The 26161-nt window shown below is 52.8% G+C and overlaps 1 protein-coding gene across 8 annotated transcripts in view; it reads left to right on the top strand.

Annotated features, from left to right (window-relative positions):
* Nucleotides 1-26161, top strand: part of ZC3H7B (zinc finger CCCH-type containing 7B) — a 61972-nt gene that overhangs the window by 26593 nt on the left and 9218 nt on the right. For 6 of the 8 annotated variants that reach the window (XM_039490889.1, XM_039490913.1, XM_039490881.1 and 3 more), the window contains 10 exons: nt 244-589; nt 1595-1653; nt 2493-2655; nt 2739-2900; nt 3637-3842; nt 4890-4990; nt 5495-5676; nt 10256-10341; nt 17508-17641; nt 23307-23412. In XM_039490889.1, the coding sequence (XP_039346823.1) occupies nt 244-589; nt 1595-1653; nt 2493-2655; nt 2739-2900; nt 3637-3842; nt 4890-4990; nt 5495-5676; nt 10256-10341; nt 17508-17641; nt 23307-23412 (1545 nt within the window). The remainder of the gene's footprint in view (nt 1-243; nt 590-1594; nt 1654-2492; nt 2656-2738; nt 2901-3636; nt 3843-4889; nt 4991-5494; nt 5677-10255; nt 10342-17507; nt 17642-23306; nt 23413-26161) is intronic. The other 2 variants (XM_039490904.1, XM_039490941.1) reach the window with 1 other exon arrangement.

Genomic DNA, 26161 nt, shown 5'->3' on the forward strand with positions numbered 1-26161 from the left:
AGTCCCCATGGGAATGAAGATAGCGCCTTTCCTCCTTCCACCCCTGCTTTTCAGTGTTTGGGGGTAGAAATGGGCCTGGCTTACTGCTCTGAAGTTAAGTGCTGTGCACTCTGGAGTGGGAGACCATGTTATACTCGCTGCTGTAGTGCGCTCTGCCCATCCACCCATCTCTCTGACACATGCTTCCTCCAGTCTTTTCTCTAACATGCTTTCTCTGCCCCCTTTTTCTCCCAACTCTCAAAGTCTCTGGTCCAGGGAACCATTCCCACCAACTTGCCTACTGAGATGCCCCAGCTGATCCCAGTGTTTCCGGGCGGAACCCCTCTGCTGCCCCCTGTGGTGACGGCCAACATCCCGATCAACCAACATCCATTGCCACCTGCCTCCTTCGGCCTGGTGATGGATCCCACCAAGCAGCTCTCCTCTTCCGTCCTGGATGCCTTTGAGCCCACTGGGGGCAGTGGTGGCTCCCCCTTGGATTCTCTGGATTCACTGGACCTGCTCCCGTACACAGAGCCACGGCTCGATGCCCTGGATGCCTTTGGGACTAGCAGGGGCTCACTGGATGCCCTGGATTCCTTTGCTGTAGGTATGTGCAGGGCACAGAGGAGTGGGGGTTGCAGGAGTTTGTGGCTGTGACAGTGCCCCTAGAACACTGTGTTTTAGCTCTGAGCATCTCCACAGCAGGCAGATGTCAATGCCAGAGAAAAGAGAGAGACCAATAATTAAGCTTCCAGATAATTGATTGAGATGGAGGAAAGATTAAAAAAACTAAATATCAGCACGGCTTGTCTGAGCGATAATGGGGGAGCGGTGGTGTGTGACCGCTGATCACAAGCATCTGCAGGGTGTAGACACCAAGGAGGCAGAGCTGCTGTTCAGGGTTATCCCAGGTGATAAAACTCAAGTAATGAGGAGACATTCAGGTCGATATCAAAGGAACGTTGCCTGACACTGAGAGCTCCTAGAGTGTGAGTGGTCTCCTAAGGGAAGTCGTGGGAGCCCTTTCATGCCAAGTCATTGAAAACAGACTTTGGCAAAGTCTTGGCAAATCTACTGTAGGGCAGGATTTTGCATTGGGCAGGGTTGGGTGGACTAGATGGTTTAGTCAGTGTTTGCCTCCTTTGATCTCTGTGAGCAATAAGTGTCATAGCCCAAAGAGCACTCCATGTTCTGTGGAGCCGGGCTCTGGAGGGAGACCGGGTAAGGAACATTTCAGCCCCTTGGGGCATAGGTAGGCTGCACAGGGATGTTACAGCAGACTGAATGCTGGAGCGTCACAAGTGGAGAAGAGGTTGCCCAGTGAGGACTGTGCTGGAACTTAGGCTCCTGACTGCACTGAATTCCTTTGGTCCTTTGCTGTTTGTGAAAAGCACCCTTCAGGCAGCTGGCAGTGGGGTTCTGCAACCTTTGGGGATTTCAGAAAAGGGGAGGCTCTTGCAGAGGTTTTCAAGTCTCTGCCCTGGGTACTGGATGTTCCTGGAAGATGAAAAGAATTAAAAAACTGTTGAACAAGCTCAAATCTGTGTCTCGGGCATCAGAGCAGCTTCTGAAAGTGAGATGTATGTGTTTGGGATTTTCTTCCTCTGCCCAGAAGAAGCTGGTCCTCAGGAACTGCGACACACTGCTGGCAGCCAGAAACCATCTCCTGCGGTGAGTGAGCTGCTGTCCCTGCTGGATGTACCCAGGTGCCTGTGTGCCATGGGAGTGGGGAGGGCACGGGGCTGTTCTTGCACTCTGGGCCCTTAATCAGTTCCAAAATCTGGTGGCTTCAGTTACCCTGGCCTGTGTGCATAACCTCCTTCCCGCTCGCCCCGTGTGGTGGCAGGGCTGTGTGGAGACCTTTCTCCATATGTGGTAACATAGCATTTTCCCCTTCCTTCTTTGTCCCCTCCCCCACTGTGTCACTGGGGTCTGAATGGAGTTAAATGGTTCACTCCAGTCTCCGTCATGCACGGGATTGTACACCGGGTCTGAGGTTGGGCTGAGGCTTTTCCTCACAGAGCTCTGTGGGTGGGATGATCTGCCTCTGTCTAAACTAGCTTATTGAGTGGGGCTGGGGCATCGTTGAACCTCCGTCCTTCCTGTTTTCTTTCTGTCTGACACGTTGCATGGCAGGGTTAGTTCTTTTGTTCAAGTGCTGTGGAATGCACAACTCATTGTGCTGGAAGGTGGGGGAGAGAAGCCCTTTCTCCAGGGATGAAGAGAAAGCTCTTGTCTCCTGAGTTGCTGGCCCTTCCGTGGGGAAGGAGAGGTCCTTCTCTGCTGCAGATAAATTGCCATTAAGTGTATTTGAAAACACAACTCTGGTGTTCCTGTTGCTGTTTCTGAGCCGCCTGCTGCTGGTGGTGGCCATCTTGCTGAGGCACGAGCTCTGTTGTGTGTGTGCAGGGTCATGAGGGGCCCAGTGTTAGTCTGGGGGCCAGTTTCTGTCCATTGGCTGTGAGGTTTAGAAGAGGAGTGTTTTGGTTTTGGTTTTTTTTGTCTTTCAGATCAGCCTCAGTGGGGTGAGTCACCCCACCCTCCCCAAAGGGGCAGAGCTCCTGCAGTCTCAGCCAGAGGCAGTGATGCCCAACACTGCCCTGCTCGTGAAGAACCCCCTGGCGTCCACTCATGTCTTCAAACAAGCCTGCCACCTCTGCTACCCCAAAACAGGTGATGTGCTCATGACACCCGCAGCAGTTCGTGTGCTTGGGGATTGTTTTCCCTCTTGCTGATCAGGTTCTCCTTTCCCATAGGCCCCAAGGCTGGTGACTACACTTACCGGGAAGGCCTGGAGCACAAGTGCAAGCGGGACATATTGCTGGGGAGACTGCGAAACTCTGAAGACAAGACCTGGAAGAGGATCCGGCCCCGCCCCACCAAAACCAACTTTGTGGGATCCTATTACCTGTGCAAAGGTGAGCTGGGGGCGGGGCTATGAGGCATATGCCGGCAAAGGTAGCAGGGGAGCTTTCAGCAGGGATCACATGCTCCCTCTGGAGCCTTCTCACTCCTTCATGAAACAATCACTGGGTTTCAGGTGTTGGGGGGGAGGGGGTGAGAACCAGAGACAAGACGGATGAACCCGTAACACATGGTAGAAAACAGGAGCTTCGCACAGTGGAGCAGCAGCTGGTGCTATCACTCTGGGTACAGGGCGGCTTGGAAAGAGTGATGCGCCTGGCTGCTGGAGATTTCGCAGCGTGATGGGAATGGCAAGACTGTAGCCTGCTTCTCTCAAAGCAACCAGTTTTAGGTGTCCCGCCGAGGCGGAGAGCCTGTCTCCCACTGACACTGAACTACTAACACTGCTCCCACCAGCATGTGCTGGGACTTTGGTTCTGGCCAGAGCCCTCCCTGCTGAGTAACCAGCCCTGCTCCAGAACACTGGGGCTTTCCCAAGAAGTTCCCCCTGCTAGGCCAGACCGGGCCCGACCCTGCTCAGCATATGAGATGTAACCAGACTAGTCTCTGAGGTGGTGTAACTATAAAGTGTCTAACGAGGGGCCAAAAGCTCAGGCTTCGTGTCTTTCTTAACTCTTCAGTTTTAGCTCCTTGTGAGTTGTGGGGAGCAAGGCGAGGTGGCGAGGGTGAGCTCAGTTTCTGACCTGGCCCCCCTGAATGCGGGGTGCTCTGCTCTTTGTTGCTTTGTAGATATGATTAACAAGCAGGACTGTAAGTACGGGGATAACTGCACCTTCGCGTACCACCAGGAGGAGATTGACGTATGGACAGAGGAAAGGAAGGGAACACTCAATCGCGACCTCCTCTTTGACCCACTGGGAGGGATCAAACGGGGCAACCTGACCATTGCCAAGCTCCTGCAGGAACACCAGGGCATCTTCACCTTCCTCTGCGAGGTACAGGGAGGAAGAGGAAGGGGGGGGCACCATTTCCTTGGGGAATGAGTTGTAGGCACAAACTTCACACACTCCCTGTTGTTGCAGATATAAGTGTCCGCGTTAGTGGTATAAACCCAAAATGTAACTCTACTGTAAGTGTGTGAAAGAGTTAGGCTCCCTTCTGCTGCGTCCCACTCTAGATCAGCTGTCAGTGTGCAGCCAGACCATTGGGGTCCATCCTGGCCAGTATCCGACCTCCGGAAGCTGCCGGTCCCTGCTGCTTCAGAGGAAGGTGACAAAACGGAACAATCCGTGATGTACCTGAGCAACTGTGCCCCCTGCAGGTGGTCATCTCATGCCTAGAGCATGCAGTTTGACTACCCTGGGCTTTCATAGCTAGCAAGGTAGTTAATAATCATAACTTTGACCCGACTGTTTGAAAAATCATAACCACGTGATGGACAAAATCCCCTGCTGAAGGAAATTAGTGTCACTTGTTCATCGATTCTAAGGCTAGAAGGGACTATTGTGATCATCTAGTTTGACCTCCTGCACAACACAGGCTGTTTGAAGCCAGTAGAGCTACCTTGATTTACATCAACTGAGGATCTGGCCCTCTCTGTCTTGGCCTTCTGCAGCAGCACGTTCCCCAGGGTGACTGTGTGTGTGTGTAAAGGAACATGACTTCTGTTTTTGACTTACTCGTCTTTAATTTCCTCTGTTGTTTCCTCTTGGTTTTGCATTTTTGGATGCAAGGAAGGGAATTATAAGTTGACCTGGTTGAAATTTTTCCAGCTGTGATGAAAAAACTATTGGAATGTCCCCCAAAAAAAAGCCAAAAATTTTGTTTGGAAATTTTTGCAAATGTGTTTACTGGTTTCCAAGCAGCTCTGTTGCTTAAGTTTCCATCAGGCTTATTCTAATTTTTGGACCTCTTGAGTAAGTTCCCTTTGGCTCTTCTCCCTTCCAAGTGAAATGATCCCAGTCTGGGTGAGATCTCTGGCAGCATCTCTCCTTTTTCCTGCTCTCTGAGATTTCCTAGTGTGCCGATTCTTCCCTTCTCAGATCTGTTTTGACAGCAAACCCCGGATAATCAGCAAAGGGACCAAGGACTCTCCAGCTGTCTGCTCCAACCTTGCTGCCAAACACAGCTTCTACGACAACAAGTGAGTGAACTGGCCCGTGCGGTGCCTGCCGGAGTAACCCCACTAGTGCCCCGTCAGCTAGCTCCTGTTACTTGCCCATTTCTTCCTCTCAGCCCCAGCACATGAAAGCATAAGGTGTGATATGGTGCGCTGCATGGCTGACACCTGGTGCCAAGGGATTTGGAGCCAGATCAGAGCCCATTGATGTCAGTGGAAAGACCGCAGTTGACTCCAATGAGCTTGGATCTGGCCTATGTTGCACAGGGGTTCAGAGGTCAGATATTTTAAACAAGGTGGTGCAAAGTGTCTGCCTGAAGTGCTCCAGGGATGGGGACAAGGCATGGCCCAGGGCTTGGATCCACCTGTGCAAATGGCTGCTTATTGCAGATTGTTAGTGACTCCTAGGATCGGCTTTAACACCCACCCGTGCCTCAGCCGGCTCAGTGAATGGGGGGAGGAGGAGGGGTGAAGAGTCGATCCATTGATCCCTTGTGTTTCTCTGGCTCGGCCATTTCCCCACTGCAGGTGTTTGGTTCATATTGTGCGTTCCACCTCCCTGAAATACTCTAAGATCCGCCAGTTCCAGGAGCACTTCCAGTTTGACGTGTGCCGGCATGAGGTGCGCTACGGCTGCTTGCGCGAGGACAGCTGCCACTTTGCTCACAGCTTCATCGAGCTCAAGGTCTGGCTGCTGCAGCAATACTCGGGTAAGCGCGCCACAGAGAGAGGGCCTGGCAGGGGGCTCTGTCAGAGTTCAGGAAATGTTATGTTCTCTCTCAATACATGCACTCCCACCCCTCCCTTCCCTCTCCCGGCTTCTGGGAGATAGAGGTGGGACTGTGAAATGCTCTGACTGAGAGGTCGGCCCTTCCAGTGCGGTTGCCAGGTTTGTCTGTCTAGGGGCAATCCTGGGAATTCTAGCCCAGCGAGCCTTTACCTCAGGACCATGTGTGTTGGAGGAAATGGTCGTTAGAAGCAGAGTCCTAGAACAGCTAGGTGATCGGGACATGGCAGTGACAAGCTGGCTCAGCTGCAGCGAAAGGAAATTGGGCCCCTCTGATGTTTCGCTCCTTTGTACACATTCACAAAATAGTGGTAACCAGTGGGATTTCTTTGAACATTCAAAAACTTTTTGATAAAGCCACTCCCAAGAGGCTGTTATGGAAACTAAGTAGTTGGCAATAGGCCGTCCGCCCCCTCTTGGAGCGCGCTCTTCAATTCAGGTCACTTGCATAATGGCACGGAGATCTCTTCAGTCTGATTTTTTTTTTTTTCTCTCCCCTCCAAGTGCTTTGTCTGATTCTTTGACTCATTGCATGCTGAGCAGAGATTTTCACTGACCTGTCCCAGGATGAAGCCCGACTCTTTTTCCTGAGTTGGAACAGTTGATGGAGAACTCAGCAGTGTGCTTGGAGGAGTTAGGCTGAAATGAGACGACCTGTTTAGGCAGGCTCCTAAACCTGTGGCAGTTCCACTTGGTGCCCATCCGGAGGGGAAAGCGGAGAAATATCTGCCTTCCTCTCACGGCGCTTGTGTGGCCTGTCGTACTGATGGGCTCTGTAGTATTTAAGCACCTCTAGAGTACGTAAAAAGAGAAATAACAAATATAATCTCCATCCTCCTCCTCAGCCTGGATGCGATGAGTGTGTGTCTGTGTGTGAGGAGAGGACATGGGTTTTGCATTTAGTTGTGCAGGGGAATCGCTCCATGCTCATTCCTGTCTCTTTGCAGGAGTGAGTGCTGTTATCTAGGCAGGAGCGGCGCCAGGGTTTTTGGTGCCCTAGGCGCAGGGCCGGCTCTACCCATTTCGCCGCCGGTCCCGCGGCTCCGGTGGACCTCCCGCAGGCGTCCCTGCGGAGGGTCCACTGGTCCCGCGGCTCCGGTGGACCTGCTGCAGGCACGCCTGCGGATGCTCCACCAGAGCCGCGGGACCAGTGGACCCTCCGCAGGGACGCCTGCGGGAGGTCCACCGGAGCCACCTGTCGCCCTCCCGGCAAAATTGCCCCCTCCCCCCCTGTATCTAGGGGCAGTCCCTGGGAAAGTTTTTTGTCTCCAGCTCACTCAAGAGCCTGCCCTCCCTGGCTGATGGTCCCAGGGAAATGTAGCTGCCATGGCAGTTCATGGTTACGGACGGGGAGAAGCTCTCTTGGGAACCTAGGGCCAATCCCCTGGAGAGCTTGGACCAGCAGGTTTGGGAGCTTGACTTGCACTGGCTCACCAGTGAGCAGAGTCCAAGGGTGGTTGTACTGGAGGTGATGTGTTCACAGTGACCTGTGTTGCCAAGCAGGTGGGCTGCTGCGTTTTGTAGTCGCTTGAGCTTTCTCAGGCTTTGTCCTAGGGCTGATGAATTGCACTAGTGAAGCCTGGAGGACACACGTGCCTGGGCCACCGCAGCCAGATGGGTGCAATCTTCTGGCGAGTAGCAGATGGTAGTGGGCCTTCTTTTGCCACCATCCACCAACACTTGGGGTTTTTTGGACTCCTTGGGTGGTTGCCCTCCATACTGGAGGATGGTACAGAGGAGGGTGAAATAGCTGACAATGTCGAAATGTAAATAGTTGGCTTTAGGTTTCAGCATTCCTATCCCATTGAGCTGCTTGGGCAGTTCACACCTCAGAGACATTGTTTTAGGCTGTCTGCAGACTCAAGAGGACCGCACTGTTTGCACTCGGAAGGTTTTATTACACAACCACAAGGTCAAGAAATGTAATTTTAAAACTAAAAAGATTTTTTTGAGCAGGATCTTCTGGTAAGAGGTTGGTTGTACCCTACATTCTGGAATTGCAGAAGGCATGAAGGCCAGGAGAAGTGGACCCAGAATGACATTATGCAGTCTTCCCTGGGGGCTAACACCACATTGTATCAACAAGGAGATAAACCAGTGTTTTGCTGGTTGAGTGCCAAACACAGGGCAGCTGCTGCTCCAGAGGCATTTCTGGGTGTTCTTGAATAATAAAAATGCTTACCTAGTGCTTTGGGTTTCCTCAATGCACTGTACAGACTTTAACAAAATGAATGCCCCAACATGCCTGGAAAGCTGCCAGATGGTATTATTTCATAGATGGGGGAACTGAGGCACAGAATATTCTTTCTTGTCCAGGGCCACACAGCAGGTCATAAGAAGTATAGTGTTTCCTGGCTTCCAACCCTCTAGACTACACAGGTTCTCAGAGCCGAGAGAGCATTCACATGGTACTCTGTAATAGCAAAGCTAACATAACAGCTTTCAGTGACTTTAATATATGCTGCTTTGCTGCCTTTCTGTATCAGTGGGGCTTTTATTAAAGCAGCCCTCTGGTGTTTTTGGTTTCAGTGAGCTGGAAATTGGTCAGACATCTTAAACATGCTTCATATGCCATCTCTAAACTGCATGGCAACGAGATAATTAGGCTTGGCAGTAACCCAGGTAGTTTAAAGATGTCTCACCACATAGTGCTCCATTGACTGCATGCTTGTACATCTGCTAGAAAATTAACAAGTTCTCACTGTTTGGTGTGCTGAGAATCTTAATGCTAGTTGGTTGTCTCCACTCTGGTAGTGTTGGCAAAGGTTCTGGTTCAGATCCTTGAACCCATCAAGGAGTGAACTCCTGAGATAAGTTGTGACCAAGGCAATGTTTCTATAAGAGTCTTTTTCTTGCCAACTTTAACAAAATTGAAATAGGACATTTATTTTTGAAACAAGTATGTCTACACACAGACTTCCACGAAGTACGACGAGGTGTGAATTATACCTGATTTAGTTATTTAGTGACAGTTTGTGTGTGGCTCAGCCCTTGTGGCTCGTCGACACGCACAAGTTGTGTACTGGACACAGTTTTACTGGTATAAATATGCTTATTCCTCTTCCTGTACAGGAAAAGCTATGCTGGTATAAGGTATCTTTATACCGATATAACTGTCCACACTAAGAGCTGTACTGGTAAACAATCATACCCCTAACCAATATAGCTATACTGGAACAAAAACCGTATCTTCAACCAAATATGTGAATGTCTTGTTAGTGGCAGGAGCCATTGTTGGTATCCAGTAAAATGTAAGGCCTGCCATTTGGGGTTTGTTTTTTTGTTTTAAGTGGATTTGTTAAGTCCCTAATCAAAACTGGGTGACTTTCCATAAACAGACAGACTGAATGTGGGAGCCAGGAATTAGCTTAGACTTTCAGGATCAATGACAGACTGGTTGACTCAGGGGAATGTGATATACAGCAGAACCTCAAAGATACGAACACCAGAGTTCTGGACTTACCGGTCAACCGGACACCCTCTGGAACTGGACGTCATCAGGCAGCAGCGGAGAGACAGACAGACATCTACACCCCCCCCCCCCCCCAAATATTTACTGCCTCGGAGCTTTAGCCCTGGGGCTCAAGGCTTCGGGGGGGATGAGGTTGGGGTTGCAGTCGCATGGTGGGGGGGTCAAGACTCTGGGCAGGGGGTGGGCAGGGCTTCTGACCCACTTGAGAACCAGGGCTTTAGATCGGGAGGTGCTGGGGCTCAGTTTTGTGGGGGCACCAGGGCTCAGAGCTTTAGCTACGGGGAGAGTGCTGGGGTTGAAGCTGGCCCCCCTCCCGGCCCCCTTATAGCTAAATCCCTGAGCCCCGGTGCCCGCTGCATGGCTGAAGCTCTGAGCCCCAGTGCTTCTGAGGATCAGCAGCCCTGACACTCCCCACCTCCACCCATGGCAGAAGTCTGTTGTTCAGAGTTACGGACAACCTCCATTCCCGAGGTGTCCCTAACGCTAATGTTCTACTGTATGCAGCCTTTTATCTTAAGGCACCAGCTGCAACTCGGCCAAAGGTTGGTAGTCATGTACGTGACCTCTGCTGGCTGGTCAATGTTCAGTGAAATCGTTTGGTGGGCCTTCATCGAGATTTTGTAGGACAAGTGTCCACATCTTAGAAATTGCCAGCAAAGGAGTCAGCGGCTGTCTCAGCAGGAAGGCCAAAGACTGACTGAATCATGGAGACTGAATTCTTCTCTCTCCTCTGGGGTGTTGATTCACGTGGATGAGAGAGAGAGTGAGTGGGAAGGAAATGTGAACTTCCTTGGCCTGTGGTGAACCTGTTCTGGTGAAAAGTAAAAGGCCGGAGTCTCCAGGGATGTGACTCCAGCACCTTTTTAGCCTGTAAACTAAAGATCCATGTGATGCAGGCCTGAACTGCAGCATTACTAGAAGTGGAGTCTTGGGCTGGTGATGGGAAAGGAGCCACACCACCCTTCCTCCCTCCTTGGTGCCTGGGTCAGTGTGGGGATGCTCAGTCATGTCTCTGCTTTGTTGTCTTCAGGGATGACCCATGAAGATATTGTCCAGGAGTCTAAAAAGTACTGGCAGCTGATGGAGGTGCACGCCAGCAAAGCCACCAGCAGCACGGTAAGAAGCCACGGGGACCTGGGACTGGTTTGTGGTTTTGGAGCTGTTACTCACGCCTGTTCTAGCCAGTTCTGTGCCTTCCCCACCCACTGCCGCTCTCCACCAATCAGAGAGAAAATATGGCGCCGCCGGGGCCCCCTTTGCCCTCCCGTGCGCCATAGCGAGCAGGGTGGGAGCAAGCGCGTGACAACGGCCTGGGCTGGACCTGAGGTGCTCTGCTGGGAAGGGTGAAGCCCTGCAGTTGCCACACCCCTGCGCGAATGGCGCTCTGCACGGCCATGGAGGAGATGGGACCACGCAGGAGCTCGCTCCTTCTCTAGCATGAGGCATCACTTCCTGCATTCTCAGTCACATTGGGGGCTGCCTTCCCCCCTGCTGTGTGCCTAGGGTGGAGCAAAGAGGATGGTGCCTGTTGTGATGGGGCGGGGAGATCAGAGGTGAGACATGAGTGTAGATAGTGGGGGGTCGCGCAACTGAAAGGTTCTTTGGGGGCATGTGACCGCCCTTCATGTTGCCTCCGACTCCATCCCCTAAAATTTGATCTGTATGTAGACAATATACACCAGCAACTTCCTCCTCCTCCTCCTCCTCCTCCTGCTCTCTGCCCTGTGGCTGGCCTGCTGGGATGCGCAGTCCGGGATGGGTGGCGCCAGGGTGGGACAGTGCTTGGGGCTGGCTCGTCTCAGTTAACAAGAAGCTGCAGAATTATCAGCCACTTTTTGTTGAGTGGGGATATGACATTCCCAAATCGCTTTCTCCTTAGTAGAGACATAGAAGGCTGCTGCTGTTTCAATGCAGCAGCAGGATCAGCCCCCGCCATTCCCCTCCAGCCTGCTCCCCTCACTCACCCCGGGGCTCTCGGGCTGGATGGGGCTCCACCTGAGCTGCCTGGTGCTGGGCACCAAGTCGCAGCTCCTCTTCCTAATCTTGAAGATGCCCCCGACTCACCTCAACAGGTGGCCTGCAAAGCAGGCAGCGGGAAACGCTGGGACTCTAGCAGCAGAGAAGGAGAAGCAGCCCCATGTAGTGGGCAGGGGAATTCAGCCCACAGCCAGCCACAGCCACCCTGCTGCTTCCTCCCTCCCCACGCTGCATGGACACATGGTGAGCACTGCTGCCTCCTCACTGCTGGGCATCCCAGCAAGGGGTGGCCTGAGAAATCTGGGGGGGCATGTGACCCTGCGTTCCCCCTGCCCTCGTGTCGCCTCTGCAGGGAAGGAGGACAGCCCGCTCATGCAAGCCAGATCCCGTGGGGAGCAGTAATCGTCATACTGGTGCCGGGTTCAAACACACCCTTTTAGGGTAGAGGAGCCCATTTAAAAACAGCTGCAGGGGACATGCAAGCTGAGGTGCTGGTGAAGCTGGTCATGCCAGGCAACCAACCCAGGGGAAGCTGGGGGGCAGAGCAGATGGAAGGCATTGCCTCACCCCCTGGTCGTACTCCTCCTCCTCCTCCCACCAGGCTTTCATGGCAGCGCTGACCCTGGAGAGGAGTGTTTAAGCAGAGGGCACCACTCCACATTTGCCTCCTTCTGAGCTGTAGAGTCTGGGTGGTGTCAGGCAGCTGCAGCCCTAACCACTTGCCATCTTTCTTGGTGGTGGTGGTGGCTTGCATTGTGGAGCAGAGCCCAGCTGGTGAGTAACCGTCTGAGCCCGGCCCCACCCTGGGGTCAGATTAAAGCTGCTCTTGCATTAGAACACAGAGTTCTCTCTCCTTTAATTGCCTGGTGCAGATGACAAGGTGAGAAAAGTAGGAGCAGAGTCTCTTTATGCCTCCAAGCTAGGCCTTGGTGTACAAACCCCACCGAGAGGGCCAGGGGAGGCCTTGTTAAACCCTCCCGCCACAAGGGGGGCTTGCTTCCGTCTGCAACGTATTGAGGAGTTGAGTGGCTCACCCAGGATGTAGAGGCCGTTCCTGGGTGGCAGAGCAACAATACTTTGTTGGCAGTGTAGAGACCACAGGAGCCAGTTCCCTCCCTGCAGAGCTGAAAAGCTAGGGTCCAGTCCTGTGAGACACTGAGCATCCTCAGCTCCCATCGGAATCACTGTGAACTGAGGTGCCTCGGCCTAGCAGAGGGATCAGGTCCTAAAATGGACAATGTACGAACAATAAAGACAAAGATTGGGGAGTAGGAAATAACACCTGGAATATGCGTGTTCCCCTTGTTGCTAAAGGCCTATAGCAGCGACATGTGCAGTGCCAGGATCGGGAGGGCATCAGTGCCTGTGGGGATTGAAGACCAAGCTGACAGTTTCCAGGCCCCATTGCTAATATTCTCATAAAGCTGCATGACAGCCAGGCGCTGAGTTTTGTGGTGTTCTGCAACATAACAGAGCTCAGGGGCGGCTCTAGAAATTCCGCTGCCCCAAGCAGGGTGGCGCGCTGCGCCGCCCTTCCCCGGTCCCGCGGCCGGGGCAGAAGTGCCTGCGGACGGTCCCGTGGTCCCGCGGCTCCGGTGGAGCATCCGCAGGCATGCCTGTGGGAGCTCCGTCCGAGCCGCGGGACCAGCGCACCCGCCGCAGTCATGCCTGCAGGAGCTCAAGCGGAGCTGCGGGAAGAGGGGACCCTCCGCAGTCATGCCTGCGGCAGGTCCGCTCGTCTCGGGGCTCCGGTGGACCTCCCGCAGGCATGACTGCGGAAGGTCCGCCGGAGCCAAATGCCGCCCTGCTAGGACAATGCCGCCCCACGCGCCTGCTTGGCGCGCTGGGGTCTGGAGCCGGCCCTGACAGAGCTGCAGGGCCCATGTCCCCGTGTTTGTCGTGGGACACGTGGGATGCATTGTCAGTGTGGCTGGAAGGTGCTTGCTTATCACGCCGTCCCTTGTCACGAACATGGAGCTGGTCGGTGCCCCAGCCTGACGCCAGTGCATGGCATCGTTTGTGTCTTTAGAGAGAGAGAGAGAGAGAGACTCTCCTGCAGTCAATTAAAGCCACATGCGTGCCTGGCAGCACACCACAGCTCTGGCACCAGTGAGTGTTCAGACAATAGGCTCAGGAGAGTCAGCAACTCACTGCTGCAGACTGCAGGGCAGGGCTAGCCCACTCAGCAAAGAGAAGTTTGGTTTTTGCCTTTATTTTTCTCCAGCCTGAGCAGGCTAATCTGGCATAGCATCCACCCAGCTTCAGAACTCAGCTGCATGGCAAAGACAACTTCCCAGGAGCACTGTGCAAACCAGCCCCTCCTCCCACCCTTAATTGAAACAGCTCCAAGGTCAGCTTCTCAGGGTGTCCTTCAGACAGCAGGAACAAGGCATCTCCTATACGGTTAGGAGCAGCCTAAACTGCCACAGCAGCTAACTGAGCCCCAAAACCAGCTAGATGCCTCTGGTTGGAGAAAAACAGTGTAAGGCGGCAATGCTGGGCTGACTTGAAATGCTGTGCAGACGAGGAGGTTCACACAGGAGGTGCCACATGCCAACGGGCTGCTCTTCAGGCTAGTGCGGGAGCTCAGCTCAGTCCCAGAGGCCGTGTGGCTGTCAGGCCATTCACCCAGAGCTGGTCAGAGTCGTTTCTGATCAGAGTCTTCTGCAGTGCAGAAGCAAACCGCTGCTGGATGTGGGTGGGAGAGGAGGTGGTTTGGGGACTCTGCAGTAGACTTACCCGGACTCCTGGAGGTCTTTGCGACTCCAGAAGTTACTGTGCCACATCACAGTGGCCAGCTGCTGAACGACATCTGAGGTAAGCATCAGAGTTGGTAGCTAGGCACTGAGGGAAAATGTGGGAAGGAGAATTTTTTTGCCTCCTTTTATAATGTGTCTGGTGCCTTATTTAGAACATGAAGCTGAGAACGGCCGTGCCAAAGTCTTGATTCATTTGGTTGCTACAGTTTAGTAGCTAACTTTGTTGTAGTGTTCTGTGTTGGCTTCATAACAATTGGTGCTGTTGTAACCTCAAGGCCCTTTGACTGACTTAATGTGTAGCAACCTCCCGAGACCCTAATTTCCATGTCATGGCTATTTGTTTGATTACCAGTCTGCCAGGCGTGTAGCATGTCCTTACAGATACAGCTGTGTGTAGCAGCAGCTGCTTTGACTCTACGCCCAGTCCCCTCTGAGCATGCAGGCATGCCGGATTTACTGCACGTGGTCAGTGTGATGTTCTGGGGATCACCCGCCCAGCTAGGGGTTCTGTCACCTTGTGTCTCTGTGCTGTGCAGCTATGGTTTAATCCCCTGACACTAGCAGCCTGCCCACAAGCACAAGGTCTCCCCCTGCCTTTCACCAGCCTAGGTACTCCTTGCGGAAAGACACCACCTGCCCTTCCAGTCCCAAAGCCATCCTCCCCGTGTTCTTAAGTACCAGATGCTCATACTATTCCCATCTGGTTCCTCACCCCTAAAGGCATGAAACTGGCTCTGTCATCAGTTCACTTTGGCCCCCATGCTCCACCCAGTTTGCACGCTAGAGATTGGCTTGGGGTAAAACTAAACAAACTTTTTTGTTTAATAGAAAAACCACAGGTTCAAAGATGAAATCATAAAGGTGTGAAAACCTGTACAAGTTACATAGACATAGACGCAGCCTCCGACTTTACACTTCTGTATTAGATAAAATCCCTTTTCAAATACAAGTTACCTATTGCCCTAAAACAGTTTTTTCCACATACCCTCTAGCTATAGGAGGGATCCAGCATTCATGGGCAGCCTCCTACCTAGAGACTGTCCCTCAAGTTGTGGATAAAAAACCTCAGACCTGGTCTATGCTGGAAAATTAGGCAGGTTTAACTGCGTCACTCAGGGGTGTGGAACATCCATGCCGCTGAACGGCATAATTAAGCTGACCTAAGTTGCCATGTAGACAGCCCTAGGTTGGCGAAATAATTCTTCTGTCAGCCTAGCTACCGCTTCTCGGGGAGGTGGATACCTATCCCAACGGGAGAACCCTTCCCGTCTGCGTGGGTGTTATCTACACTGAAGCACTCTAGCAGCGGAGCTGTGCCACTGTAGCCTTTTAAGTGTAGACAACCCCTCAGTCTCAAGCTTTTAAAAGGTTTCCCTTTTATTTTCTCTCTGTCCATGATGACTCTGCTTAGCCAGAGTGGGGAAATTCCTTCTTGGCTTGATAGCCAGGCTGTCTCTGTGCCTTCCCATTAACGCTAATGGTCCATCATTGCCTTTTCCTGGGTTTGGAAAAAAAAAAAGCCAGTTTCATGTAAAAACACCTGGCTTGGGTGGTGCCTCCCTCCCTGCTTGATTGCTCACAGCTGTATGATGTAGTTGGAGTCATAGTACAGATTCTGAGCACAGTTTTCTATACACATAGATTCATAACCACCTTCTGTATACATATCTCATACTGACCCAGCAAGTTCAGACAAGCTTTCATGAAAGACCTTACTCAATATATTTTGCGTACTGTATTATGCTATAAATCAGTTGGTTTAACTGCTTATTTTGTGGGTTTAAACTTTTTGTTCTCCCCTTGGGGTGTCTGGACCCTTATTGTGTCAGTAAATATGCAAGGTCTTTGCACTACTCGCATCAGAAAACATGTTTGGTTAGTTCCTGCCTGAAGTTCTCGGAATAGCAGCCAGACGCTGCTAAGAATTTTTCAGCTAATCCTCTCAGATCCCTGAACATAGTCATGCTCTGGATCTGACACATCAGTCTGGCCTGTCTGGTAGAGCTAACCTGCATCTCATGGTTATGTTATGAAATACACCACATGGCAGGATAATACAGCAGACCTTGCAGGGCTGGTGAAAATGAATATGCCACCAGATCTGCCTCAATCAGAAGAAGTGAGTCCTTCAACTGGAGGCCTCTGCATTGTCCATTGGACCTTTGGACTGCCGTCACCACCTGCCAGATATTGGCCCAAATGTCCCTAGGATCCACATTGCTGTTGAGCAAACTGACTAAAACCTGCTGCTCATGGAGATGGTTTTCTTCTGTCTGCTCTCTGGTAAATGCCCAGCATAAGAAAGTCAATGTGGGACAGCAGGCACAGGCAGACAGTCGCATGTACTGGCACAAAATCATTGGGCTCCACAGCCTGCTCGCCTCTAGGTGCGCTCCTTTGGCAATTTCACCTTGGCTCTGGATTCTTGGCTGCACCCCATGTGGTTGGCTGCTGAGCGTAGCTCCTTGCATCTGCGTTTGCTTCTTCCTTGGGAAATGAGCTGTAGAATCAAACATCATGTTTTCCCTGTTGTTGCAGATATAAGTGCCCACGTTTAGTGGTGCAAATTCAAAATGCCACTCTGCTGTAAGTGTGTGGAAGAGGCAGGTAGAGAATTCAGGCCTCTTGATTGCAAATTGTGTATCTTAATCGTATGACCGACCGTCCTTCCTCCCTCGAGAGCATATGAAAGGACTAGGGACATTTTGTGACTCTTTCAGCTAGAGATCGTGATGTAAGGCCTGTGAATTCTCAGGCTTCGGGTCACATGTTGGTTAATAGGCTGATGGGTTGAGTCCGGCTGTGCAACTCAGGGCACAGGAACCTCAGGGGTGGAAAGTCTGCCCACAATGGAGTTTAGAGGCACAAGGTGGGGCCTACATCATCCAGCTGTGACCCAAAAGTGGGTGGCAGTGGCTGGATGTAGTGTGGCCAGGAGACATGTTGATTCAGTGCAGCCCCGGGAGGGGCCTCCTCTGCTAACAGAGCTCCTGAGGGGCCCAAACTGTGACTTTAAACTGCTTTCTCCAGATAGACAGCATCCCCAGGAGATTAATTTTAGATGCCCCCCCACCCTCCCTGCGAATGAATCCCCATCCCTTGTCTGCAGCTGCATCAGCGGGCCCAGATTGAACCCTCAGTCAGCACTAGTGGTGTGTGTGGCCTGTTCACGTGCATTGTGAGGTGGTTGTGTCTTCCTCTGAAAACCTGGATTTGGCCACTGTTAGAGAGAGGCTACAGACAGGAGTGATCAATGGCCCTATATCATATGGCAGGAGGTATGAAACCAGACTAAACGGACCAGTGGTTTGATCTAATCTGGTATCTTGATGGACCAATGGCTTGTACTGCCAAATGAGAGCTCAACCTGCCTCTGTCTTGGCTTTTATACTGTGCACTTTGCTGTAGCGTACAAGTGCCTATGGGGAAAGGCATCTGTCCCAGGGCAAACGCGTGCATGATCCTGTGCCTGTACACAGTACTGACTGGGGCAAGGTGTTGAGGTCCATGTACCTGAATCCTGTTTCTTCATGTGATCTTTCACAGGCTGCCCCCCGGGCTCCGACGTCAAGCAGCTTTGACCTCCAGATGAAATTTGTGTGTGGCCAATGCTGGAGGAACGGGCAGGTGGTGGAGCCAGACAAGGACCTCAAGTACTGTAGTGCCAAAGCCCGCCACTGGTGAGTGTTCTTGTCCTCTCTTCTGTCTCCCCTTAGCCTCAGTGCAGGATTTCCCCCTGCCATATATTCATTATCCAGTGCTTTGTACAGGCTACTTTGAAATATCTGAGAGGGCTTCCATCTTGGCAGACTGTTCCCTTGGGGAGACTGTTCCAGTTTTATAGACATCACCATTAGCAAGCATTCTTTGAGTGCTTGCTTGTGTCATACATGCGTACACACCCACATGCCCAGTTGTCGGATATGTTTGCCTTGGCAGTATCTGTAGGGTCGGCTGTGGCGCCCCCTTGAGTGTCACGCTCATATGTCGGTATATCAGGTGCCACCAGTCATACGCCCTCTCCATTACTTTTTACTGTCCGGGGTGGTTGGTTGGAGCGCCTTTCCTTGCATAGTAAGGGCTCGCAATTACGTTTCTTCTGACTTCGAGCCTTAAGGTCTTTAAATAGCTGTTCATAGTAGTTGCTGCTAAGTAGCTGTTAAGTGTAGTTAGAAGTTAGAATCCCAGCGGGGCACGCCCCAGTTTCCGGGATTTAAGCCCCGCACGGACTGTAACAGGCCTATGCCTGTAAGTGATCCCCACAGCAGCTGCCTAAAGTGCTTAGAATCACATGTGAAGGACGAGTGTCATATTTGTAAAGAACTTTGACCCAGGACTCAGAGCGGGATATTTGTTTGCGGGCTCTCCTCATGGAGGCTGCCCTTCATCCGGCTTCCAAGCCATCCCGCCAAGACTCACCTAGTACCTTGGCCTCAGTGCACCCCTGGCACTGCTCCCCGTCGCCGGTGCCCAAAAAGAAAAAGAAGCAGCACGGCTCCCCAGCACCGGACAAGAAGGGCCGTGGGGCATTGGGCAAAGGACCCAGTTTGGGCCACTCTGGAGCCATGTGGATGTGCCCTCCCGTGCCACAAGAAGCGGCAAAGTCTGCCTACAAGGGCAAACCAGCCGCTAAGACCCCTCGGGGGGCAGTGGAACTCCACCAATGCCCCGAGACAAGGCAGCGCGCTCCATCTCCGCGCTGCAGATCTCTGGCGTCGCAGCCCAGATCCTCTGGGGCTTGCCCTCGGTCATCAGCACCACAATCGCAGTCCCCACCATCTCAATGCAGATCGCCTAGGGGGAGGCGCTGGTCTCCATTCTACCGTCACCGTTCGCCCTCCTGCCGGTCATCCTCTCAGCACACATCTTGGTTGCCTGCCCCGTGGGAGTACTCCCTATCGCGATTCTGGTCCCCTCGATACTGGCATCAATTTCCCCCCGCCCCCTCCCCGGCCACTCCAGACACCGGTCTCCAGTGGCGACAGTCAGCAGGCAGACACAGGCGGCGACGGCCCCACTGTGGTCACCAGAAGGGTGTTCCTCCAGCACGGAAGGGCTGTTCAGCCCCTTGTCAAGACCCCACCGGTGCGATTGGGCACCTGAGGCTGCGTTGACATCTATGGCACTGCCTTGGCACCATGGCCATTGGCCAGTGCAGTGGCCTTATTCGAGTGCATGGGGCATGCCAGTAATGACTATGACCCCTTTGCACTGCTCATCTGCCGCCACCTCGGAGCAACAGCTGGCAGCGCTGGGTTTGGTGCATGAGACCTGCTTGGAGGTTGGGGTAGAGGAGACAGTGCCCACCCCAAAAAAAACCCTCCCCAACAGGGGGATGATGCCCTGGAGCCTCCCCCAGCGGTACAGTTGTCGTCCTTATCCCTGGATCAGGCTGTCGCGGGATCCTCAAGAGCCAGCCCACTGGACAGTTTTTAAAACACCAGGCCCTGCTTCGATGGGTAACCGAGAACTTGGGCCTAGAAGTGGAGGAGATGGCCGAGCAGGTGACCACCTTGTTCGATATTCTCTCAGCCTCTACCCTGGCACGGGGTCCTGAAAATTGCCAAGGCCCTCTGGCAAATCCCATCATCCATCCCTCCCACTCCACAAGGGCCAAAAAGAAGTACTTCATCCTGGCCAAAGGGTTCAAGTATCTTTATACCCATCCACCTCCGGGCTTGCTGGTTGTCTCTGTGGCCAACAAAAAGGACAAACAGGAGCACACTAGTTCAACTCTCAAAAATAAAAAAGCCAAAAGACTGGACCTGTTTGGAAGAAAAATGTATTCAACATCCAGCCTGCAATTCCAGGCAGTGAACCAACAGGCTCTCTCTGGCGGGTACAGTTTTAACTTGTGGGACTTCCTCCATAAGTTCAAGGAGTCTCTCCCTTACTGTTTGGCCCAGGAATTTGGCACCCTGGTTGAGGAGGCACTGCGGTGGCTAGGGCCTCTCTCCAGACAGCGTGGGACATGGCGGATTCAGCAGCTAGGGTGGTCGCGGTGGTCATGAGGCGCAGCTCCTGGCTTCGTCTCTCGGGACAGGCCGGCAGTCTGCAGACCTCAATCCAAGACCTCCCATTTGATAAGAACAGTCTCTCTTCGAAGCAGACTGTTGTGAGGCTGCACAGGTTAAAAGACAATTGGGCCACCCTTCGCTCTCTGGGCATGCATATGCCGCAGTCTGCAAGGAAGCAGTTCCAGCTGCCCCCATCACCAAGGCCTTGGCAGCCTCGTCGGGGTGTGCAAGGAGAAGGGATAGAGACACAAGCTTTAGTCATAGTCGCCACCTGCTCACCTGCCCAGCCCGGCCTGGCAAAGTGTCCCGGGGCCAGAAACGCTCATTTTGAAGGTGCGCTCGAGAGCGATGCCCCAGTCAATTCCCTGGATCCACCTTGTTCTTTCTTCAACCATCTTCATCCCTACCGTTTGGTCACAGACTGCTGGGTGCTGGACATAGTATCTCAGGGCTATACTCTGCAACTTTCTTGCCCCACCTGAAGGGCAGGGTGGTGCAGATCCTGATGGACAATACTGCCACGATGTATTACATCAACAGGCAGGGTGGTGCCAAGTCTTCGGCCCTTTGTCAAGAAACTCTCCACCTTTTGAGATTTTTGTGTGTGGCATGCCATTCATCTGATAGCCATGCACCTGCCTGGAATCAGGAATGTCCTAGCAGATCACCTTAGCAGGACTTTCTCATCTCGCCATGAGTGGTCACTCCATCTGGAGATGGTCAGCATAATCTTCTAGAACAGAAAATGCCACATGTTCTGTTCGATCCGGGGGATGGACAGGGGCTCCTTATCAGACGCCTTTCTCATTCTGTGCTCGGGGTGCTGATGTTTACTTTCCTGCCAGTGCTGTTGGCTCACAGGGTCCCTGTGAAGATCAAGCAAGCCAGTGCAAGAATGATCCTAATAGCCCCTGCATGGCCTCGCCAGCACTTGTTCGGCACGTTGTTGAGCCTTTCAGTAGCCACCCTGCTGCAGCTGTCCCTCTGGCTGGATCTGCTGTCCTAGAACCATGGCAGCCTTTTGCGCCAGAACCTGGTGGCGCTGCACTTGACGGCTTGGCTACCGCATGGCTAAGCACAGACAAACAGGCAGGTCTTTCCGAGTAGCAGGAAATCCTCCACCAACGCGACTTACCTGGCCAAATGGACAAGGTTCATGTGCTGGGCCTCTGAACGGCGTATCTGAGCTGAGGAGGCCCCACTGCAGGAGATCCTGGATTATCTGCTGCACCTCAAACTCCAAGGTTTGTCCCTGTCATCGGTCCACCTGGCTGCTATCTTGGCTTTCCATCCTCTGTTCCAAAGCAGGTTGATCTTCGCTTGTGATGTGACAGCATGGTTTTGAAAGGTCTGGAGTGTCTCTACCCGCACGTCCAGGATCCCATCCCTCCCTGGGACCTGAATCTCATGTTGCTGAGGTGTCTGGGGCCTCCCTTTGAACCTCTGGCTTCCTGCTTCTCTCCTGGAAGGTTTCGTTCCTGGTTGCAATAACGTCGGCCCACAGGATGTCCGAGATCAGGGCCCTTACTTCAGAGCTGTCCTAGACAGTCTCGTACAAGGATACGGTCCAGTTACAACCACACCTGGCGTTTCGGCCTAAGGTAGTTTCCCAGTTTCATACTGGCCAGGACATATATTTACCCGTCTTCTTTCCAAAGCCTCATACGTCAGATAAGGAGCGCAGGCTACACGCCCTGGACGTCGAGAGGGCGCTGGCCTTCTACGTAGATAGAATGAAGCTGTTCCGTAAGTCAGCGCAGTTGTTCATTGCAGTGGCAGGCAGAATGAAAGGTGGCCCAGTGTCTGCTCAGAGGATTTTGTCCTGGATCATGGGCTGCTTCCAAGGTGTCTCCACCAGCAGTCGTGACGTCACACTCGGCTAGGGCGCAAGTGTCAGCGGCCTTCCTGGCACAGGTGCCAATCCAAGAGATCTGTAGGGCCGCTACCCGGTCATCTGTCCCCACGTTCGCGTCTCAGTATGCGCTTACCCAGCAGGCTCAAGATGATGCTGGCTTTGGCAGACCAGTGCTGCAAGCTGCAAGACCTTGAACTCGGAGCCCAGCTCCATTGATACTGCTTGTGAGTCACCTAGAATGGAATAGACACGAGCCAGCACTCGAAGAAGGAAAAACGGTTGCCTACCTTTTTGTAACTATTATTCTTCGAGATGTTGCTCATTTCCATTCCATTACCTGCCCTCCTACCCCTCTGTCGGAGTAGTCAGCAAGAAGTAACTCAGAGGGCATAGGGCCAGCAGCGCCTAATATACCAGCACATGAGTGCGGCACTCAAGGGGTGCCACAGCCGGCCCTACAGTTACTGCTAAGGCAAAAATATCTGACGACTGTGCGTGTGGGTGCGCACACACCTAGAATGGAATGGATATGAGCAACACATCTTGAAGAAGAACAACAGTTACGAAAAGGTAGGTGACTGGGTTTTTTCTGCAGTCAGGTTCTATTATTTATCATTTGTATGCAGGGTCCTCTTTGGGCATGGCACTTTGCAGAAAGAAAAACAGTCCCCTCTCTAGGAGCTTACAAGCTAGGGTAGAGGGAGCCTCCATTTTCCCTTTGTTCAGTTCATCCCATCTCTCCTAGCTATACTCAGCTGGAGCACCCAAAACAATTCTCCAAACTTGTTTCCAGACGTCAGCTGTTTGTAGACGGCAATCCTATCACCATTGGTTGTAAATTTAGCCATGGTGTATACTTTACATCCTTTTTAAATGAGCCCTTTGATCATTTTTGTTGCATTTCTCTGAAAGGCATCCAATTTGTCTGCCTTGCTCTGTGAATGCAGTGCTCTAGGAGAGGTCTCCTCAGTGCCACATAGAGAGGGACGGTTGCTTTCCCTTCCTGGGATGTCATTTCTCTGTCTGGGATTTTTTTGCCACAATACCCTCTTCAGATCCTTTTGTAGGACATTGTGGAAGAGTGATCTGCCTAACTGTAGGATCTTGTTCACAGTGCCGTGTCTGTGTGTAAGGACCTGCAGTTCTACAGCAGCTCTCGCCCTGAAGGGTCCCGAAGTGTGTGTGTTTTACAGACTGCATAGACCAGGACTGGTTCAGTCACCCCTGGGGATGGAATGTGGGAGGTGTTCAGCACCTCACAAGCGGGGGGGCGGGAGGAAAGGCTCCCTTTTGGCTCACCCTGTAGAGCTACATTCTGTTCTTCTGGTGTGTCTGGTGTAGTGTAGCACATGGCTACCAGCCAGTGCAAGGGGCAAGCTGAGTGATGGTTCTGGTGTGCTGATGGGATATTTTAAACCCCCTTTGCTTCCCCTCCTGACTTTTTGTTTTAATTTCCCCCTCCCCATTTCCTAGCTGGACAAAGGAGCGTCGTGTCCTGCTGGTGATGTCCAAAGCAAAGAGGAAGTGGGTTTCCGTCCGACCGCTGCCTTCCATCCGCAACTTCCCACAGCAATATGATGTAAGCCCTGTACCCCTTCGTGGCTCCAGAATCCTCTCCCTTCCTATCGCAACACTGCATGCACCGAGCATGGAGCCAGTGCTTCGATGCTCGCGGAGCAGGTGCTTTGTAAATGGACAGGTGGGTAGGTAGACGTGGACCCAGGTGGAAAGCAGAGACCAACTGAAAGCGAAGAGAGATCAGTTCCATCTCAAACAGCCAGCTCCATAGCATGGTATGAAAGGACCCCTGCAACCAGGTTTTTGACACTGCTCTTAACACCATCACCGCCTATAGGACTGGTCGGCGATGGGGTCGGGGTCTCGCCCTTCTCCTTAAGTCACGCCAGGCCAGGTCACAGGTGGGGCAGTAGGCACAGGGTAAGCTTGTGTTGTCCCTGCTTTTGCTGTACCTGTTCTGCTGGTAAACAGAGCGCACTAGTCTCCTAGGCTTCCAATCCAGCCACTTCCACCAGTTTTTACAGCTCACTTAAAAGGTGATTTGAAAACCGATATTTTTTTTTAAAACCACACCCTAAATTAAAACCCCAGAGTGACATGAAAAGCTGTGAAGCCCAATCCCAGCTCAGCATGTGATGGGAGGTGGGATAGCACTCTTCTCCTTTCTGCCTCCGGGTAGGAGGAGAAGGAGAAGGAGATCAGGACAGGCCCCACGGAGAGCTCCCCTCCCCTCAGTGAAGAGGTGTCTGCTGTCTCTTAATCTAGAGCCAGAGGGGAGCCCATGTGAAAATGCTGGGGGTCCCCTTCTCCTGCTCACAGCCAGGGTAGCTATAAAGCACCTGCCATCTCTGTCAGTCGGATCACTCAGCTGCTTGAGTGTGTTCCGTTGCCTCATAATGAAAGATTTGCATGTGCTGCCATGGCAGTCGTAGGCGGTGCCTGGGGGAGTGGGAGTTTCTTCCTAGAGTGGCTGCTGACTTCTGGGAAACCGTCCTGGGTTTTTCAGTCTGTTTCTAATCAGATTTTGTGTCTCTCCCCTCTCAGCCCAAAGCCAAAATCATGTGTGTGTTGGCGGCGGGAGGGGGCGATAGGTCAGACTAAGTTGCTGCCGAGATGTCACCCAGGGGAGTTTCCAGCTGTGGGGTGGGGAGAGGAGAAGGGTGTGGACTTGCAGCTTAGCTGACTTGGGGTTTTGTTTTTAAGATTCCCCGTAGTGCAAAAGGAGGCATGAGCGCTACAGGAAATGGGAGCCAGTGTCTGGCAGAAGGAGTATCCCTTTGTTTTCTCCACCGTGCCTCCATTAAAGAGCCTATGACAGGGAGGCACGGCCAGGAGAGGGCTAAGCCCTGCCTGTCACGTGGCTCAGCAGGGCTTTTAAAGGAAGGCGGGTGCCCAGTGGGAGAGCTGCAGAAGGAAGGACCCCTGGGCGGGGGCAGCACATGTGCTCTAGGGCGGCAGCTTTTGTTTTGTGAGTCTGTAAAGTGTGTCCTGAGAAAAGGGCCTGACAAGAGCCTTGGGCCTGGCTCTGAATTCTTCCTGAGCTCGTGAGGGAGTCCTGGACCTGCGGCCCCAAATGCTGCCGCCGGCACTGATGTCACTGGAGTGTCTGGGGGGCTTTTCCTCTCTTTCCTGTGTAGGTGCACATGGGTAGGTAGTGTTTGCTGGGGAGTGAACCCTTCGGTTTGTTCCCACAGTAGGCAGTGCATGGGCAGCAGGAGTGCAAGCTTCCCGCCCCGGCCCTGCTGCGCTCTCTCTCTCTCTCTCGCTTCCAGCGGGCGAGTGAATGGCTATGTCTCCAGTGATGCCTTCAGGCCCTGGCCCTTCTCTGAGGCTGCAACAAGGGGGTCAATGTGTATGTCAACAGCGGGGGTGGTATTTGCAAGGTAGACATGCCCTCATCCCCCCCCCCCTTCTTCCGCCCCCCCTACCCCCACCGGAAGGGCTGCAGTGTCAAAAACCTCTGCGTTCAGGTGCTTCCAAAAGGCAGTTTCCCTTCTTCATACCATGCCTTGCTCATTTCATGTGGGGCCATGTTGCAGCTTCCTGGTGGGCAACAGGGGTCACTGCTGATCTGGGCTGGATTCCAGCCATCAGCGTAGTCAGGGCTAGCTTGACAGTTTGCAGGGCCTAAGCTGCTGAAATGGGGGGAACCCAGCCGTAAGTTTTCTCCGCTTCCAGTCCGGTTGCTGGAAGAGGGGACGGGAGGGGACGGGATCTGGGAGGGAGCTGTTTCCTGGTGAAGCGGGAGATAAGGTCAGCTGGTGAGTTGCGAAGGAGGCAGGGCCCCAACCAGCTGCTTGCTTTGGCTGTGCATAAGGACAGCCATGAATGGAGAAGAGAGGCTCTGCATGCCACCCTCCAGACTCTCCTCGGTAGGACTGTTTACAGGGGGAAAGGGAGAGAGTGGGTAACTAGCAAAGGGTGGGCTGGATGTATGTAGGGAAAGCTCTTTGCTGTTCTTACTAGAGTTTTTTGTCATTGGGAACTTTTGCTCTGAATCAATCTAAACTCGCCTTGGGCATCTCTCCAATTCCCTCTGAAAGCCTCTCCACCCCTTCAAGACCTCCATCCATCAGGCTGGAGAGGACATGGGTGAGAGTCCCCTTCAGACGCCGCTGCTGGGTTAGCATAACTTGCTTTCCACCACCTCACCTGGCTCCATGAGTAACCTTAGCTGTAAGCGGGCCAGCCATGGGCTTGGTGGCTAGGTAGTGAGAGGATAGTCACTGAACTCAAGCCTCCTGTACATTTTATACAGAGATCTCCTCCCTCAAGTCTTAGGGGACGAGTGATCAGCATCACCTGCTCGG

The sequence above is a fragment of the Mauremys reevesii genome, linkage group 1, assembly GCF_016161935.1.
Source record: "Mauremys reevesii isolate NIE-2019 linkage group 1, ASM1616193v1, whole genome shotgun sequence".
NCBI lineage: Eukaryota > Metazoa > Chordata > Testudines > Geoemydidae > Mauremys > Mauremys reevesii.